Below are 16,290 nucleotides of genomic sequence, written 5' to 3'. Positions count from 1 at the left end.
TGCACAAGGGTCAGACAACTGTTTTATGTACCCAAAAGTTTAATCAACTGTTGATTTCTAGTACTTAAGAGGAACTTTAATAGGTTGAAGGGGTGTTAGAAAAACATAGACCAATCTAAAGACAAATCTCTTTAGAAACCCTGGAATATGAGAGCATACTCTGACTCCAGCAGCTGGCACCCTGTGGCTTATAGCATTGCTAGGAATATATAACGGTTTGCAGGCTTCAGTTTCTAGCATAGTTGTATGTGGGGTGTTGCTCAGTAATGTATACACAGGCTTGCTGCTCTCTGGGGTTTTAGGCAGAAGCCCTTCCCAACCAGCATGAAGATGGCAAGCACAAGATGTGGGATTTTTTTCATGCATATCATCACATGCTCTGCTACTGAGCTCTGGCCCTTCCGCATCTCATGATGCTTCTCAATTTCACTTCTGACATTTTCAGTATAAAAGCACTTCAGCCAACAGCACTGCGGAAGGTAAGCGCAGTTGGCCTTTTAAAGCGTTGCTGCCTGACCGCGCATGGCAGCAGGCAGTAGCCAATGCCTGGTCTGCCAGCAAGGCACTGCCCATCAGGTGGGGCCTCTGATTGGTCCGTTTGAAGCTGGCGTTCAATCGGGAAGCCCCGCCCTGAGATCACGCCAGCCGGGGGAATTCTCAAATGGCCAGCAACCATGTGAGAGCTGTCTGACGGAATGGCAGCAGAGCGAGGGGCTGTAACTGCCACCCACCTGGGAAGGGTAAGTGTCCATTGTGTTGTAAAAACAACAAGTTGAGCTTCTTCAGCTCATTCTTGCCTAGAGTGTGGCCTTGCGTAAGTGGCCTGAACCTCACTCTGAGAATCTACATAACAGTGCTCTTTCCTATTATGATGCAAGAATGGGCATGTCATATGGAATGTGCAGCATCGCCACACAACTTTCAACTGCTGCTGCTGCGACTCTTGGAACATCTGTGGTTAACAGTAGGTAATCCAAAGCATTTCACTGAAAGCATTGCAGTTCATTGTGTATCTATCTATCTATCTATCTATCTATCTATCTATCTATCTATCATCTATCTATCTATCTCACACCATCTAGGGCCCATCAGAATAAAACCTGAGAGACCAGGGTTCAAATCCCTACTCAGCCGCAAAGCTCACTGGGTGACCTTGGGCCAATCGCTGTCTCTCAGCCTAGCCTGTCTCACGGAGTTGCTGTGTGGATAAACTGGGGGAGAAGGAGAACTATATATGCCACTTTGACCTCCTTGAGAGGAAGGGTGGGATACAAATGCATTTAAAAAATAAAATACAAATTATGCTGGCTTCCTGCATGCTTATCCCTAGTCAGAAGTGGAACTGACCATGTGGTTCTTCCCAGTCTAACTATAGGGGCCGGTGCAGATGGCACACTCTTCAAAATGCAGTAATTGTACTTATCAGGTATGGAGGAGGGGCAATATTTTGGTTTTTTTAAAGGACAATAGCATTTATTAGCTTGTTTACAACATTTCCATCCCACACCTTGACCATAAATTTAAGATCCCTGGGTGGACACAGCAACTGCCCAATCAGAGATGGTAAATTAGGGCTGTTTGGGGGGGGGGGCAGAAAGCAGGGAGCCTGAGCCACTCAGAAGGATAGCTAGCTATTTCCAGTTTTGGCTGATGCCATCTCCCTCCTGAACAGCAACACTGAGGCTAAGTAGGAAGATGACGACAGCGACACCACCTGGAATCGTAAGTAGAAAAGCAGGTGGGGTCTGGCTGAGGGCAGATGGAGGTTGGGACAGCAACCCATTTCCCTAATGGACCAGCCTCCCCTGTTTTTACCTGGTGTCTGAATGGTAGAAGTGAGGGTACCAGGTGGGCCTCCCTAGAGAGTGCATTCCAATGGTGAAGACCCACCACTGAGAAGACTTTCTTCATGCTGACCAGGGATGATGAGAGTTGTATATAAGAAGCAGAGTAGATAAATAACTACACAACTTTTAGAAGACACCTGAAGGCAGCCCTGTAAAGGGAAATTTTTAATGTTTGATGTTTTATTGTGCTTTTATATCAGTTGGAAGCTGCCCAGAGTGGCTGGGGCAACCCATTCAGATGGGTGGGGTACAAATAATAAAATTATTATGGTTGTAGTCCACAACATCTGGAGGGAACCATGTTGTCTTCTCGTGGTTCAGGTGGGTGGACTGGACAGCCCGTCTAATATGTTGGTTGCTTCTTTCCATTTGAGATCGCAAAGCAAGCCCTAAATGAGTGCAAAGAAGTCTCTACTGAGCTGGCTTGTGTGAGAAGGAGGCTGAACTTAATTAGCCATTCCTCTGCAGAGGGTATTAGCCTCTAGCTAGCCGTAGAAACCTCAACTTCCATAAAACTTAGACTGACAGTTTATTAGTTCCAGCTGAAAGTTTACTTTGTAATTAAGAAAGTGCTTCAGATGCATTTTCTAATTAAATCAAGGGTAATTTATCTGTCACACTTGAAATGCCTGGGACTATTTTTGGACTTCTCATTGGTGAACATAGGGGCAATAAAAACAAGCATGGCTGCCTGCTTATGCTGGGAAGTTTTAATGTCTCTTGAATTCCATGTTTTAATTCTCATAGCCTTTTCAATTATACATGATAACTCAGTTCATTTTTTGTCCTTCAAGCCTTCTGTGCCAGCTTCTGTCTTTAGGCCACTGCAGTCAGTTTCTTTTAAGATGTATTTCTAAGAGTACCAGAACAAAGTGGTTCTAAGTGTGGCTTGACTGAATTGGACCCACAGTTTATACATACCTCTAGATTAAATTTTAAGAAAGCAGAAGAGATGCACATCCTGTTCTCCTTCGTTACAGCTGGTTCATTTCATGTCACAGTCTTCAAACTGTAACCTGGAGCTGAGCTTTAATATACCTGTTGACTGCTGAAGAAAGAGCTAAGTGAAACAGAAAAGGTTGTGTGTGCTTAATCTACTGGTTAATCTCTCGGTTGCACCAAAAAGAGTATGACTGGTATGAGGGCTGTAGATGGAACCAAACGACCAAAGCCTGTGAATTGTTTTCACCACACACAGAATCATAGACGCTTAAGGGACCACGAGGATCATCTTAGTCCAACCCCCTGCAATGCAGCAATCTGTTGACAAACATGGGGTTTGAACCCAGGACCCTGAGATTAAGAGTCTCATGCTCTACCAACTGAGCTATTACAACAGGCTTTCTTTAAGCATGAAGCATTTGTGCTTGGGGCCTTCTAAAGCAGCATTCCTACCTCCATATGGTGGAAGCCTTGCTGCAGATGGGTAGCTTGACTCTAGGTAAAAGGTAAAGGGACCCCTGACCATTAGGTCCAGTCGTGACCGACTCTGGGGTTGTGGTGCTCATCTCGCTTTATTGGCCAAGGGAGCCGGCATACAGCTTCCGGGTCATGACTAAGCCGCTTCTGGTGAACCAGAGCAGCGCACAGAAACGCTGTTTACCTTCCCGCCGGAGTGGTACCTATTTATCTACTTGCACTTTGACATGCTTTCGAACCGCTAGGTTGGCAGGAGCAGGGACCGAGCAACGGGAGCTCACCCCGTCGCGGGGATTCGAGCCGCCGACCTTCTGATTGGCAAGTCCTAGGCTCTGTGGTTTAACCCACAGCGCCACCCACGTCCCAGCTTGACTCTAGTAGAGATGGCCAAATTTGAGCTCCCACCCCCCTCACACACACATTTTATCTAGCTGTTTCTTATACGTGTGCTTCCTGCTCTTCCTCCAAGGAACTCAGAGTGGTGAATATGGTGATTCAAAAGCCTTGGGGAAAAAGGCATTTTCTAGAAATGAGTCCGCAGTATTGACAAATAACCTGGTTGGGCTGGGGATAGTTGCATAGTCTTCCCAGGGTCAAAAAGCAAATGATTCGGAAAGGCTTCCACTTTGTAAGAGTCCTGTAAAGATTACAGTCTAGGTTGGTTTGACCCAAGCTAAATAAAATCTCAAAGAACAGACACCCCTAATCAAAACATTTATATTTGTTTATCTGTCTCGAATGCACTTCTCTTTGTCAATCAACATACTTTCCTCCTCTAGCAAACCATTTCTTGATGATCCAAATCTAGTTTATGCCCCTTCTGTCACTTGAATTTTCCCTGTCCTGTCCCTAATATCCATTTGGCAAACCCTAACCTCTTCTTGTCCACCACATTTTTTTGTTTAGCTATTGTAGAGTGCAGGTCCTCTGGAAAAGGACCAAGCTCCATGTGGGTCCCAGGGTGTGCTCTGAAAGATGCAGAAATCTTGTGGAAGCAAATCTGGCTGATGTGAATAGAATACCATCTGGGAACGCTAGGCATGCTTCCCTGAGCTCTCTGGGAGGAAGGTGGGATATAAATGAAATAAATATGTGTGAAGTAGTGTTAGTGCTAGCTGTAGAAGGCATTCATAACACAATAACACATTCTTCTCCACCACATTTTTTAAAGATCTCCTCACATCAACTCTAGCCCATGGAATAGGTGAAGTGGTGATATGAATGACCCAAAACCAGACACAAAGACTGACCAAAGAGGCGACTCAAAGGGTAGCTCCAAAGGAGACCAAAAGACTGATCACAAGGGTGACCAAAAGGCTGACCAGAAGCCCAGCCCAAGGACCTCCCCAGTGAAAAGTGTAGACTATGCACAAATCAAAGCCAAGGCACCAAGAGTTCTGGCAGACATGGTACAAATGCTTATCCTTTGGCGGAAAATGGGCTTCCATGTGCCACGAGGGGTCAAGAATATCTTTGAGTTTACATGGGATGAGCTCCTGGTGACACCACCGAGAAAATCATTTGCTGGTTTATATTGTCCTGTGGTCAAGTTCGCTTCCACGGAAGACGCTGATATTTCCTCCACTCCTACTTCAAGAGCTCAGAAGGTGGGTCCAACACCCTCAAGGTTAAAAGCGAATTATGTGACCCCTTCATCTGAAGACCAACAGATGCTTCTCAAATTCCAAAAACGGTCTGTCCATCTCCTCACTGAACTCTTGAAGATGAAGATGAAACTAATGATTGAAGCAGCTGCTGGTGAGATCATCCAAACTAAGTGTTCCTGCCAGCTTCAATTTACATATAGAATTTAGTAATCTCTTTGGAAATCCTGAACCTTATCAGACAAGTAGGCACCATCCTCCAGGATGAAACCGAGTGTTGTGGAAGGCAGCACATATCTGTCATGTGCTTACCAGCACATGCTATGGTCCCTGCAGTTGGAAACACCAAAAACCAGGGTTCCTGGTGATGTGGATTATTGCCTTCTCGTGTACCCTTGTGTGAATGTAGCCATACTGCAAATATCTGATTGAACATGTGTGTTGCATGGGCAGACCCTGTCACCTTTTGCCTTATATTTGAGTGTACAGGATGAAATCTGTAAGCTCTGAGTTGGGCTGACCTAGCACTCAGAGGCTGAGTTAGCATTCATGAATTATATGCAATTTTTTGACATGGGACTGTAAAGAGGCCAGATTTGTTTGGGCTAGTGCTTTCATTCTTGCTTTGAGGTTCTAGGTTCAATCTCTGGCCTCTCCCACTAATAATAACAAGTGCTTGGTAATAATAACAGAAACCTTGGGAAACTACTTCCAATTAAACAACACCAAGGTAGTGGGACCAATGGTTTCACTCAGCAGCATTTTTTATCTGCAGTTAATCACACTGGTTAATGGGAAATTACATTCCGCTGCCGCTATGAACACACACTTTTCTTATTTTATGCATGGTAGCTGCTCTAATATCTATATCTATCTAAATGTACACCCCAATTGTTCAAATATTACCTTTAATTTCTAACCATCATGTCTCCTTCCCAGGCCCCAGTGTTGAGGAGATTGCAAGGAGGTTTTTGGAAGGTGGCCAAAATCTGATCCCGAAAACACGCGAAGATGCAGCTGAATTCACACCCAAAGAACCTAGGAGGAGAGGTTGGGGAAGAAACAGTGTTGTCAGGTGTTTGGACCCTGTGATAGCACCGCTCCTTTAACTGTTTATACTCTAGTCTCCTTTGCAGCTGGAAATGCTTTTGTTCCCAGGAGTTTTGCATGTGTCAAGAAGATGGGCCAACAAGTGGGTTTGGTAGCAAGAACACTTGGGCCTCGGCCTCGGTGTATGCATGCACCAGAACAAGATGCGAATGAGGTGGCAGAGTCCAGGCCAGCATATTTTATTCTTACATTATTTTATTCTTATTTATTAATTTTTATATATATATATATACTACATACATGCCAAAATGGCTTCTTAAGGACAAAATCAATTATAAAATACCCACTCGTAATTGAAATGCATGATAGAACAATTCCACCATATAACTAGATTGTTAAACCACTCTGAGAACTGTAGCTCTGTGAAGAGAATGAAGATCTCCTAATAACTTTCTGCACCCTTAACAGTTTTATTTTGCAGTGTGTGTAGATGTACTTTGTTTTGTGTGAGTTGAATCTTCCAACATTCAGCTTTACTGAACGCCCCTGAGTTCGTATGTGAGGAGAGGGAGAAGAACCTTTCTCTTTCCATTTTCTGTACATACATAATTTCTATCATGTCTCTGCTCTGAACTAAAAAGCCCCAAACATTGTAAGCTTTCCTCCTGATGAAGCAGCTGCTCCATCAGGCTGCCCATTTGGGTTGCCATTTCAGGTTTTCTTCACAGATGTGGTACCTCTGAGGCATTTTAATTCCTGCTCTCCAGAGGGTTTTCATTTTTAAAACAATCTGAAATTGAAAGGAATTCTTAACTCATCAGTTTGTGTTTTATTGCCGCAGGACGTGGTATGGCACCAATACTTCCAGCAATTCCTATTTCTTCCACCACCCAGCTTATACAGCAAATGTCAATGAACTGTCTTTGCTTTCAGTTGTCTCTGAAAGACACCAAGCAGCAAAAGAGCACAGGTAGATACAATTTCTAGAAAATGAGAGAATACTAAATGCTCCGTAGGGCAGAGTTTCCACAGATGCTATGGGAGCCCATGTTGCAATGCTGTTGCTGTGTTAGCCCTTGTAGATACTGGTAGCATTTTGCATTTGACTTTACTGCTGGAGGAGCACAGGATCATGACTATAATATGCCAACATAACCATGGTGTAGTAGTCATTAGTGTAACCGGGCTATTGAGCTGGTACAGCAGGGCTATCCACATGGCTATTTGCCTATAAACAAACAGAGAGGTTGTGTTTGTGTGTGTGTGTGTGTGTGTGTGTGTGTGTGTGTGTGTGAGAGAGAGAGAGAGAGAGAGAGAGAGAGAGAGAGAGAGAGATTTACTGGTGAGTGCAAAGAATTTAATAATGAATTTTGACTTCCAGTTTTGATAAAGTGATGTGAAGTACCGTATTTTTCACCCTATAGGACACACCGGCCCATAGGATGCACCTAGATTTGGGGGGGGATAGAGGGGAAAAAAATTATTTTCCCCCCCCGGCGCGGGGCTGGGGCGGGGGAAGCCCGAGCTTCCGCCGACCCCAGCCCCCAGAACAGGCAGCTCTGGGAGCTTGTGGGGCTGGGGGAGGGGGAAGCTCGGGCTGTGCGCAGCTTCTGCATCGCTCTGGCAGCTTGCGGGGCTGGGGGAAGGGGAAGCCCGCCGCCAGCCTCCAAACCACATCGGGAGACAGCGGGATGGCGCGCTGCACCTCCTCGCTGTCCCCCCCAGCTTGCGGGGCTGGCGGCAGGGAGAAGCACGCTTCTCTCCACTGCCAGCCTCCAAACCAGGTCGGGAGACAGCGGGATGGCGGCGTTCCGCCTCCCCGCTGTCCCCTGAGCTTGTGGGGCTGGCAGTGGGGCTCTCCTGAAGCCTGCATTCACCCCATAGGATGCACACACATTTCTCCTTCATTTTTGGAGGGGGAAAAGTGCGTCCTATAGGGCGAAAAATACGGTATAATGTATAAAAGGCTATTTGCAACTTACAAAAACACCATGTGGAAATGTCAAAAGTATCCAGTAGGTTGTATTGAATAAAATTTAATATTTGACGGATTTACAGGAAGACTTTAGGAGAGCTCTTTCCATGTATGTATGTATGTATGTATGTATGTATGTTTTCCAGGTAAAGCTTATGATGAGAGACTTGACCCGTGTCCTGAAGCTAGGGAGTTGCTCCGAGAAATTTGCCGGACTATGTAAGCATCTTCAAATGTTTAGGATACAACACACCTTTATAGGGTAATCTCACGGGTTATTTTAATAGGTCGAAAGCTCAGCGCGCAACCCCACGTCTGCAGTGGGATGATATGTAGACAGATGTTTTATATAGAGTCCATCTAGGCTTGTATTTGGTTCTCTGGTTGGCAGTAGCTCTCCAGAGTCCCAGGAACTGGCCTTTCCTTACCCTGCACCATGAGAGACTTACTTGAAGAGGACAGGGATTGATCAGTGGGTTTTATACATACAAAAATGGGGATTTGCACCGGTAGCCAACAATGTTTTTAGACCCACCACAGCCCAACTGTAGCTCAAACCTTACTCAAACCTAGCTCAAAACATTTCGGCCATTACTGACTCTGGAATGAATGGTCTTAGGGCTACCTCATCTTTAGATGGAAATGTGTATTATTCAGTTAGGCCCCATCCACACCACTAGTTACCAAGTGCAGTAATGCATCTGAATACCAGTTGCTGGACAGCACAGAAGGCGAGAGTGCATTTGTGCTGGGTTCCTACTTGAGGGTTTCCCACAGCCATCTGGTTGGCCACTATGAGAACAGTATCCTGGACTAGATGGGCCCGTGGCCTGATCTAGCAGGTTCTTCTTATGTTCACTTGCATTCCACTTAAACAGTCACAGGCCTCATGCCTTCCCTCAAAGGATATTGGGAAGTGTAGTTTGTTAAGGGTGCCTAGAGTTGTTAGGAGACCCTGTTTCCCTCACAGAGCTACAGTTTCCAGAGTTCACTCATAAAAGTCTTTGGCTGTTAAACCCTTCTGGGAATTGTAGCTCTGTGAGGGGAACAGGGTCTCCTAACCACCTTCAACACCCTTAACAAACTACATTTCCCAGGATTCTTTGTGGGGAGTCATGAGTGATAAAGTGGTATGATAGTGCTTTAAATGTAATGTGTAGCTGTTGCCTTTTCTTGAAAATGTAGCCAGCCAGCCCTGCTGTGTTGGGGCCCCTCCTGCTCATTTCGTTCAGACTCCCTCTCCCAAGTGGCACTTACGTATGTGTGAATTAATTCTAAGTTTCAGCCCCTTTCATTTATTTTGCTCTGTAAAGTTGCTGGCAGCCCGAACATGAGAGCTATTGAAAATAATAATCCTGAGAATGACATCAGTTTGTTCTTGTTTTATTATGTATTTTGTGATTTCATTTTGTATTTTTATCCCCCCCCCCTCACCCCGTGATCTTTGGATGAAAGGTGGTAAACTAACTAATTAACTAACTAACTAACTAACTAACTAACTAACTAACTAACAAAACCTACTGAAGTTCCAACTCTGCTGACACACAGGTGTCTAATAAGAGACACTGCTGTTGTTTCTGTTCCTTTCAGAGCGGAAGAGAGGAATGCAGCCATAACAAAAGGCCATACGAGGCCCCTAATCCTGAGAAACTACATGACAATCCACAGATCACCGTCTCAGGCCTTGAAAAGGGCTTCAGTGTCCCTAATAGCTACCGAGGTCCGGCGTATGAAAGGGAAGAAGTTATTCTTTTCCTTTCCTGATGGAACATCCCTGATGTTGTATCCTTAGGAATGTATGGGGAATGAGTTTGGGAAAGAGGATTGGTTGTTGTTCTTTTCCATCCCTACTGTACAGGGATTAGGCTTCTTCTGAGTGCAGCTACAAAATTCAGTGTGGCTTCTTGATTAGCAGTTTCTTCAGACCTTTAATGGGTCTAGACTGTTTGGTTTATCTCTGTAAGCCAAACCTCCTGTGCTGGAGTGGAATGTTTAAAGCTCAGCTGATTGTGGGGCTTGCTGCAAAGAACTGCACCGGGCGTGATGCACTGGGCTTTGCAAGGGCCACTGACCAGCTGATCAGCAGTGCTTGCTTTGGCACACTACATCTTAACCTGCTCCACACATGACACCACTGTATGTGACATCAGGCGCAGGGTAGGTGGACATGGCTCGGCCTTGCAGGAGAAATGGGGCGGGGCTTCCTCCAAAGAGTGATGGGGGAAGCCAGTGGAGGCTGCTCCATTAGGTCCAGTGAGGCGGTGCCCCACCAACCTGAGTCTGCCCTTGTTTGCTTGCCTTGTTACAATCAATGAGCCAGGGGTGGCTCTGCCTGTCATTGTCTCTAGCGCCACCTGCTGTTGGTCTCCTTGCCTTCTAACCTACCAGCACCAATAGGCACCAGGCACCACTTTGGGGGAACCCAGAGTAGATTTGGCGGTGGGGGCTGCACAAAGGGGGAGGGAAGGGGGAATTTCATTGCACTTGTGGACGTAAGAATGCAAATGAATGAACAGAAGAAAAGATGCAGCAAAGTGTGCCCATTCCAGTTCTGAAATTAATTTGAAATTCCTAGTGAAGTTGGCATCTGAGAGCTGTAGAATTTAGGACACAGCAAGCCCACAGAATGATAAACTATCAGAAATCCCCTCCTCCCTGTTGTGTGAGGGCTTGCAGAGGACACGGACTCACTTTCTGTGGGATGTCACTTTACCATACCCCAAATTTGGGGGCAGGAAAAGAGGTCAGAGGAGAAAGCCTTAATGAGATCTACAGCCACACTCCAAGAATCTCCTCCCCCCAAATGCCAGCCAAATAATGGCTGCACTGTAGCCTTCTAAGATCAGTAGCTAAGGGAGCAATGGCACAAAAAAGCAAGGGGGTGATGTAATTCAAGTACTGCTAGCTTAGCTGGTGCTGCTGAGGCCTCTCTGCTTGCATTGCAAGAGCACAGAGCTAAGCTATTTCAAATCCTTTGCCCTCTTGCTTTCTCTTCTCTCCCTCCCTCCCCAAACTTCCTTGACAGCCCCTTGGCTGCAGTTCATTTGGAGTTGTTTCACAGAAGCACATGCTCCATTTGATCTTTCCACCAAACTGGGAATTAAGAATGAAAGACTCTGTCAGTGCAGGCTTTCAGATCACTTCTGTAGTTCAATTGACTCCATTTGTCAGTCTCCGTTTTCTAACACAGTGCGTTAAACACAAAAGCCTCATTTTGAGACCTTTACATACCCCCTTTTTTCTAGCTGATCACTTTGGCTAATAGATTCTTTTCCTTGCTGCGCTGCTTGTGAACATGTCGGGGAAATAACTCCTCTGAGGCAGATTGCTTCACAGACAGAGGCACCTTATGCTCCATCAGACACTCAGAAGCCTTGAATAAAACTTCACTACTGGCAGTTTGGCAAGGATCTGCATATGAAAATGATACAAGAAGGCAAAAAGCCCTAGAATGATGAGGACAATGATTTCAGATATAGAGTACGCACTTGCTAATCTCCCTTCATGGGGAAAGCTAGTGCATCAGAGGAGGCTAATTAATTGTGTTAGTTTTGCACTTGCAGAGACTTTAAAGTGATTCCTCCCCCCCCCCCGGTGCCCTTCCCCCCCACTACCAGGCCATGGGCAAGAGTCTGGGATGAATCAGCTGCAGGAAACAAGGAGCTGGTTAGAGGAGGAAGCCAGTAGTCAGGACTCAAGAGTAAATCAGAACCATAGACCTTATAATTCAGAGATATGCCCAGTGTGTTTTTTTCAAGGGGTACTCAAAGGCACGTAGTACCATCACGCACCCCCAATGTTAAAAGTGTGCAGTTACTGTAACAACTTCATGGTGAGTGCTGGTACCTTATTTATTTTTATTTATTTATTTTAAAAGCAGTGGCTATGACCTTAGTATTAAGAAGCTGGTAATTTGAGGACTTGTAATAATACAAGTTCCCACAACGGATAATAAGATAAATGCCTTTCTTTTCTTTTTCTTTCTAAAAAAGTGTAATATTACTTGACCCATGTCAAAGTTACCCATCAGGAAGTGTTGCCGTCTACCAGTTTCCCATATGCTGTGTAGGAAGAACCATCACCCTTCTGTTTCAGGATGCTCCTAGTCAAACGCTTCTAGGTACAATTACGTCTCAGGGCCATTCGTGGATACGCTATTGCTTTAAGGCCAGGTGAGTGTCCCTTATTGATCCTAAATGTTTGGTCAGGGGGTAGAGCGGGGGAAAGTGCAACAGCTGAGTATGCAGTGGATTCTGAGTACTGATGTTAGAAAGGCCATTGGCCTGATCCAGTAGGACTCTCCTTATTCCCAAACGTCTAAACAAGAAGGGAGCAGCACCTTCAAAACAGTGGTGAAAGCATACTGAGAGATTACTTTAAAAAACAACCCCACATTGAATTATACTGACCTTGGCTCAGTTGTTCACAATTGGCACTGGCATTGCTTCTGCTTACCTAGAAAAGTCTTGGCGCTGTGCGGGTGAATGGGTGGGGCTGACACTGCTGATCTGGCACTCCCACTGGTGCACATGCATGCCCCGAGCTCCCTACCTCTCCACCACATGGGCATCACTGCTTAGGCCAAAAAGGATGGGCATCACCAGAAAGGTCGCAAATGTGCATGTAATTTACACATGTATAGATGCGAATTTAGAATTCATTACTATAATTTACTATAATCAGGGACGGGGAACCTGCAGTCCTCCAGACACTGTTGGACTCCAGGGCTAATTGGCTCCAGTCTCTACGGCCAATGATCAGGGATGGTGGAGGTTGTAGTATAACAAAATCTGGAGGCGCACATGTTAGCCACAATCCATCTCACCATAGTGGGCGAGGCTGTGGCCAGCTCAACTGGGTGCCTGCTCAGACTGCTGTTCAGGGGCTCACTGCTGATGGGTAGTTTCAAGGCTGCTGCTCTCCCTTCTTACGGCTTGCTTTTCTTTAAACTGGACTTGAACCAAATGGCCCAAACAGAAGACTACTTTTAGTTGAGGACTGTCATCCTGTGAAAGCCCTTCAAAGAGAGGACTGTCCTCTGTAAAGTAACACACATGGGTACCGTAATCCTGACCCAAGCCATGCTCATCTAGAGCAAGCTGTTTATATTGATAGCTTTACCTGCACATGTCTCATAGGCTCAGAACATTCAACTCTGCTGACTGGGTGGTGGTAGTAACTTCAGGATTATAAAGATATTAATGAGTGCTTATAGAAATGCCTTCATTTCCGGGACCTCTTAGGTATCATGTGAGAGAGGCATTATCTCAGTTTTACAGATGAATAAACAAGAAACACAGAGAAAGCTCAAGGTCACATAACTAGCCAGTGACATGGATGGAAAAGCCAAGGGCCATAACCCCAATTAAATCAAATGTGCCTTATCGTTCATGGTAGACTTTTAAAACCAAGTAGTGTAGATCTGTTACTGGTCATTTATTGTCATGATTTGCATCCATCATTCCTTTTATATGGGAGGATTAATTAATTATCTCACTTCTCAGTCTTTAAAGCGTGTGATATAGGAAGCTGCTAATGGCAGATGTTAAAAGCATAACCCCACTGGGTGTAACTAATGGTTACGCTACATGGCATTGCTCAGGGAGAAAAAGGTCATTGGAGTGATGAGGATTTGGAAAGGGGATTGGAAGGGGGGGAGGGGGCTAACATAGTTCTGCAGCCAGACAGGGGCAGGCTGATATTCCCTGGGGAGTAAAGAGCAACCAGAACAAAAGCACAGCAGCTATAGAGAGATCTGAGGAAACTGAGAGGCCAGGGTTAAAGAGGCCATGGCTGGAGGCAGCAATGCATTTGAATACCAGTTGCTGAAAACCACAGGAGGGGAGAGTGTTCTTGTGCTTGGGTGCTGCTTGAGGATTTTGCCCAGGCATCTGGGTGGCCTCTGTGAGAGCAGGGTGCTGGACTAGATGGACTAACTAGTCTGATCTGGCAGATCCTTCTGTCCATAGGAAAGTAGGGACCCCTAAAAAAGGGGGAGACTGACTGGTGTGCCTGTGGGAATGAGGAAAGGGATCATTAGTTTGACCACCTGACTTATCATCATCAGAAGAAATCACGCAATGATGTAAATGCATGCAACTAATCAGTTTTAATAATTTCTGAAAGCCTGCAAGGATTTAGGTTCCACACCAGAGAAAAGTAGTGGCCCAGCTGGCTGGTAGTTAGAAAAAAGACAAATGTGAGAGTTGAGAGTTGGCAGTAATGTGACCTAGAAGTAAAGCAGCAAGCTTTTGTTTGAATCTAAGGCTCTGGCTATGGGAGAAACAAGACCCTTTAGGGTGTTGATGCTGTGAACCCCTCCATCATAGGCTCAGGCTATATATGTGTGTAAATAAACCCTCTATCATAAAGGTACCACAGTCTCCACTGTGCCCAAAGAAACATGAACCCTGGGTAAGTGCCTGGAACCTCTGGAATCTCACACCGCTTGGAGATTGGGGAGGTGTGCAACAGTATTATAACATCTATTGTGGGCTATGAATATCATGGTTCAATCACATCAGTTCAGGATATTAAAAAAATGGGCCACTGAGTTCCTTGTTATGAATTTCCCAATATTACTGCAATCGCTACAGTCAGAATCTTTATTATGTATGTATTCCCATCAACTTCTCCCTTAGTATTAAATGGCATAGTTTAACTGTTTTTCCTCTCACCCAGCTGTTCAATAGCACTGATGATGAATAATGAAGGAGGGAGCATTAGAGACAAGGATGGCTATTTAACCCAGCACTGGAGCTGGTATTCCAAAAACCAGATTCTGCAGTCGTTAGACTATCAGGTATCAAATGAAACTCTCAGACCAAAGAATCCACTAACATCTCACATTTTTGGAATAGCTGTCTCTCTAGAATTCTACAAATATCTCTAAAAGTGTGCTCTTCTAGCTGAGAGAAATTATAGGCAGAGATTCCAGATTATGCTTTGTTCCTGCTGGTTTCCAGAGTCACATTTTAAAAATCCCAGAACTGCCAGCAGGCATTGGGCTAGTTGCCACAAACTCACTTGTGTGAGGGTTCCCAGAGACAAGATCACAGCTGCTGAACTTCTCCCTTGGTCCTCCCTCTGCTGTGCTGCTGGGGGCTAATACATGGTTTGGCTTAGCATGTCATCTCAACCCTGGTTTGTGGTTTGTCTTGCTCCAGATAAACCATGAGCTGTAATCAAGATTTGTTTGTGAGTTGTCTGGATGAGAATCCATGAGTTTAGGTTTGGATAACACACTTAGCCAGGCCATGGCTTAGCTCACGGCGTGTTGAGTGCACTCACACAACTAATGTCATCTAGCTTGGAACTCAAATGCCCCATTTGTCGAAGACTTGAGTTTGCTGTGGACATAAAGTACTATAATGAACTCCCCATCAGAATCACAGTAATGTGAATCACAGTAACATGAAGCCTAAACAATGTGGAGCCTGCACCCCAAATTTGGGCAACATTTCCCCACAAATTCACCGCTAGTTGAGGGAACTTTTAGATGTGGGAAAGAAGGCTTTTACACTTTGCATTGCACCCAACTAAATTATACTCAGGTAAGACTCATTGAAATGAAGTCCGTCATGTCCACTAATGGGACTGCTCTGAGTAGGACTGACCCTGGATACAATCCTGTAAGCATGATGACAGTGGCAAATGCCAATTGTGTGAATCAGCCCCTAAGACTTTCATTATCTTCTTTTATTCCTTAGATAAATGAACAGCTAAAACTCAAGGTTGTTAATCAAAATTCAATGACAATTACTTTCACCGAACAAAGTGAAAGCATCACCCTGTCTTTGGTAAGAGAGGGATGCACACATAGATCCAAATCTGATAGGCAGGTAAGAAGTCACAGCATGGAAACAACGTTATGCAAGTAACAATAGGATATCCAGTAACTGCATGTCCACTGACTTTTTCATAACCCTGAGGGAAATTTCTAGAAGTAACATTTGAAAACTTGTCCTAGGTCTAATTTTCTCTAGTACAGCAATCCCTCTTCTGTTATCTCTCTTTTTGGGATACAAAAGTCTTATCTCCGTACACTGTAGATTGTGATAGACTCTATCTATCTATCTATCTATCTATCTATCTATCTATCATCTATCATCTATCATCTATCATCTATCTATCTGTCTGTCTATCTATCAGATCATCCCTCAACGTAAGTTCCTAAGGCAGCTTACATACAAATCACATATACATAGTAAATTCTCACAAAGCATTAAAAATGGAATAATCATTTAAGATAGCATACAACAAACTGTTGGGATACTGCCAGGGAGACAAAGGCCATCACTGCCTCCACGTCGACTCCGGACGTCCACCGATCTCCCGTAGATACGCAGTTTCAGCTATTAGCGACACGAGCTCCAGAAAAATAGCTTCCCACATT

The 16,290-nt window shown here is 44.9% G+C and overlaps 1 protein-coding gene and 1 long non-coding RNA gene across 13 annotated transcripts in view; one reads left to right on the top strand and one right to left on the bottom strand.

Annotated features, from left to right (window-relative positions):
* The window catches only part of LOC310757540, a 34,895-nt gene that overhangs the window by 11,839 nt on the left and 6,766 nt on the right, over positions 1-16,290 (bottom strand). For 3 of the 4 annotated variants that reach the window (XR_014545304.1, XR_014545306.1, XR_014545307.1), the window contains exon 3: positions 5,777-5,908. This is a non-coding gene — a long non-coding RNA (uncharacterized lncRNA). Of the gene's footprint in view, positions 1-1,152; positions 1,199-5,776; positions 5,909-16,290 lie in introns of all 4 variants that reach the window. The other variant, XR_014545305.1, reaches the window with a different exon arrangement.
* Positions 651-16,290, top strand: part of LOC310757528 (uncharacterized protein C3orf20 homolog) — a 50,113-nt gene continuing 34,473 nt past the window's right edge. For 2 of the 9 annotated variants that reach the window (XM_083602703.1, XM_083602696.1), the window contains exons 1-10: positions 655-964; positions 2,828-2,925; positions 4,438-5,024; positions 5,810-5,920; positions 6,762-6,890; positions 8,042-8,114; positions 9,486-9,677; positions 11,915-12,067; positions 14,577-14,697; positions 15,605-15,736. In XM_083602703.1, the coding sequence (XP_083458829.1) occupies positions 4,484-5,024; positions 5,810-5,920; positions 6,762-6,890; positions 8,042-8,114; positions 9,486-9,677; positions 11,915-12,067; positions 14,577-14,697; positions 15,605-15,736 (1,452 nt within the window). In that variant the 5' untranslated portion in view covers positions 655-964; positions 2,828-2,925; positions 4,438-4,483. Of the gene's footprint in view, positions 969-1,349; positions 1,427-2,827; positions 2,926-3,839; positions 4,335-4,437; positions 5,025-5,809; positions 5,921-6,761; positions 6,891-8,041; positions 8,115-9,485; positions 9,678-11,914; positions 12,068-14,576; positions 14,698-15,604; positions 15,737-16,290 lie in introns of those variants that run through there. The other 7 variants (XM_083602695.1, XM_083602697.1, XM_083602701.1 and 4 more) reach the window with 7 other exon arrangements.

The sequence above is a fragment of the Podarcis filfolensis genome, assembly GCF_964270895.1.
Source record: "Podarcis filfolensis genome assembly, chromosome: 2".
Classification (NCBI taxonomy): Eukaryota; Metazoa; Chordata; class Lepidosauria; order Squamata; family Lacertidae; genus Podarcis; species Podarcis filfolensis.
This window is presented reverse-complemented; position numbering and strand designations above follow the sequence as displayed.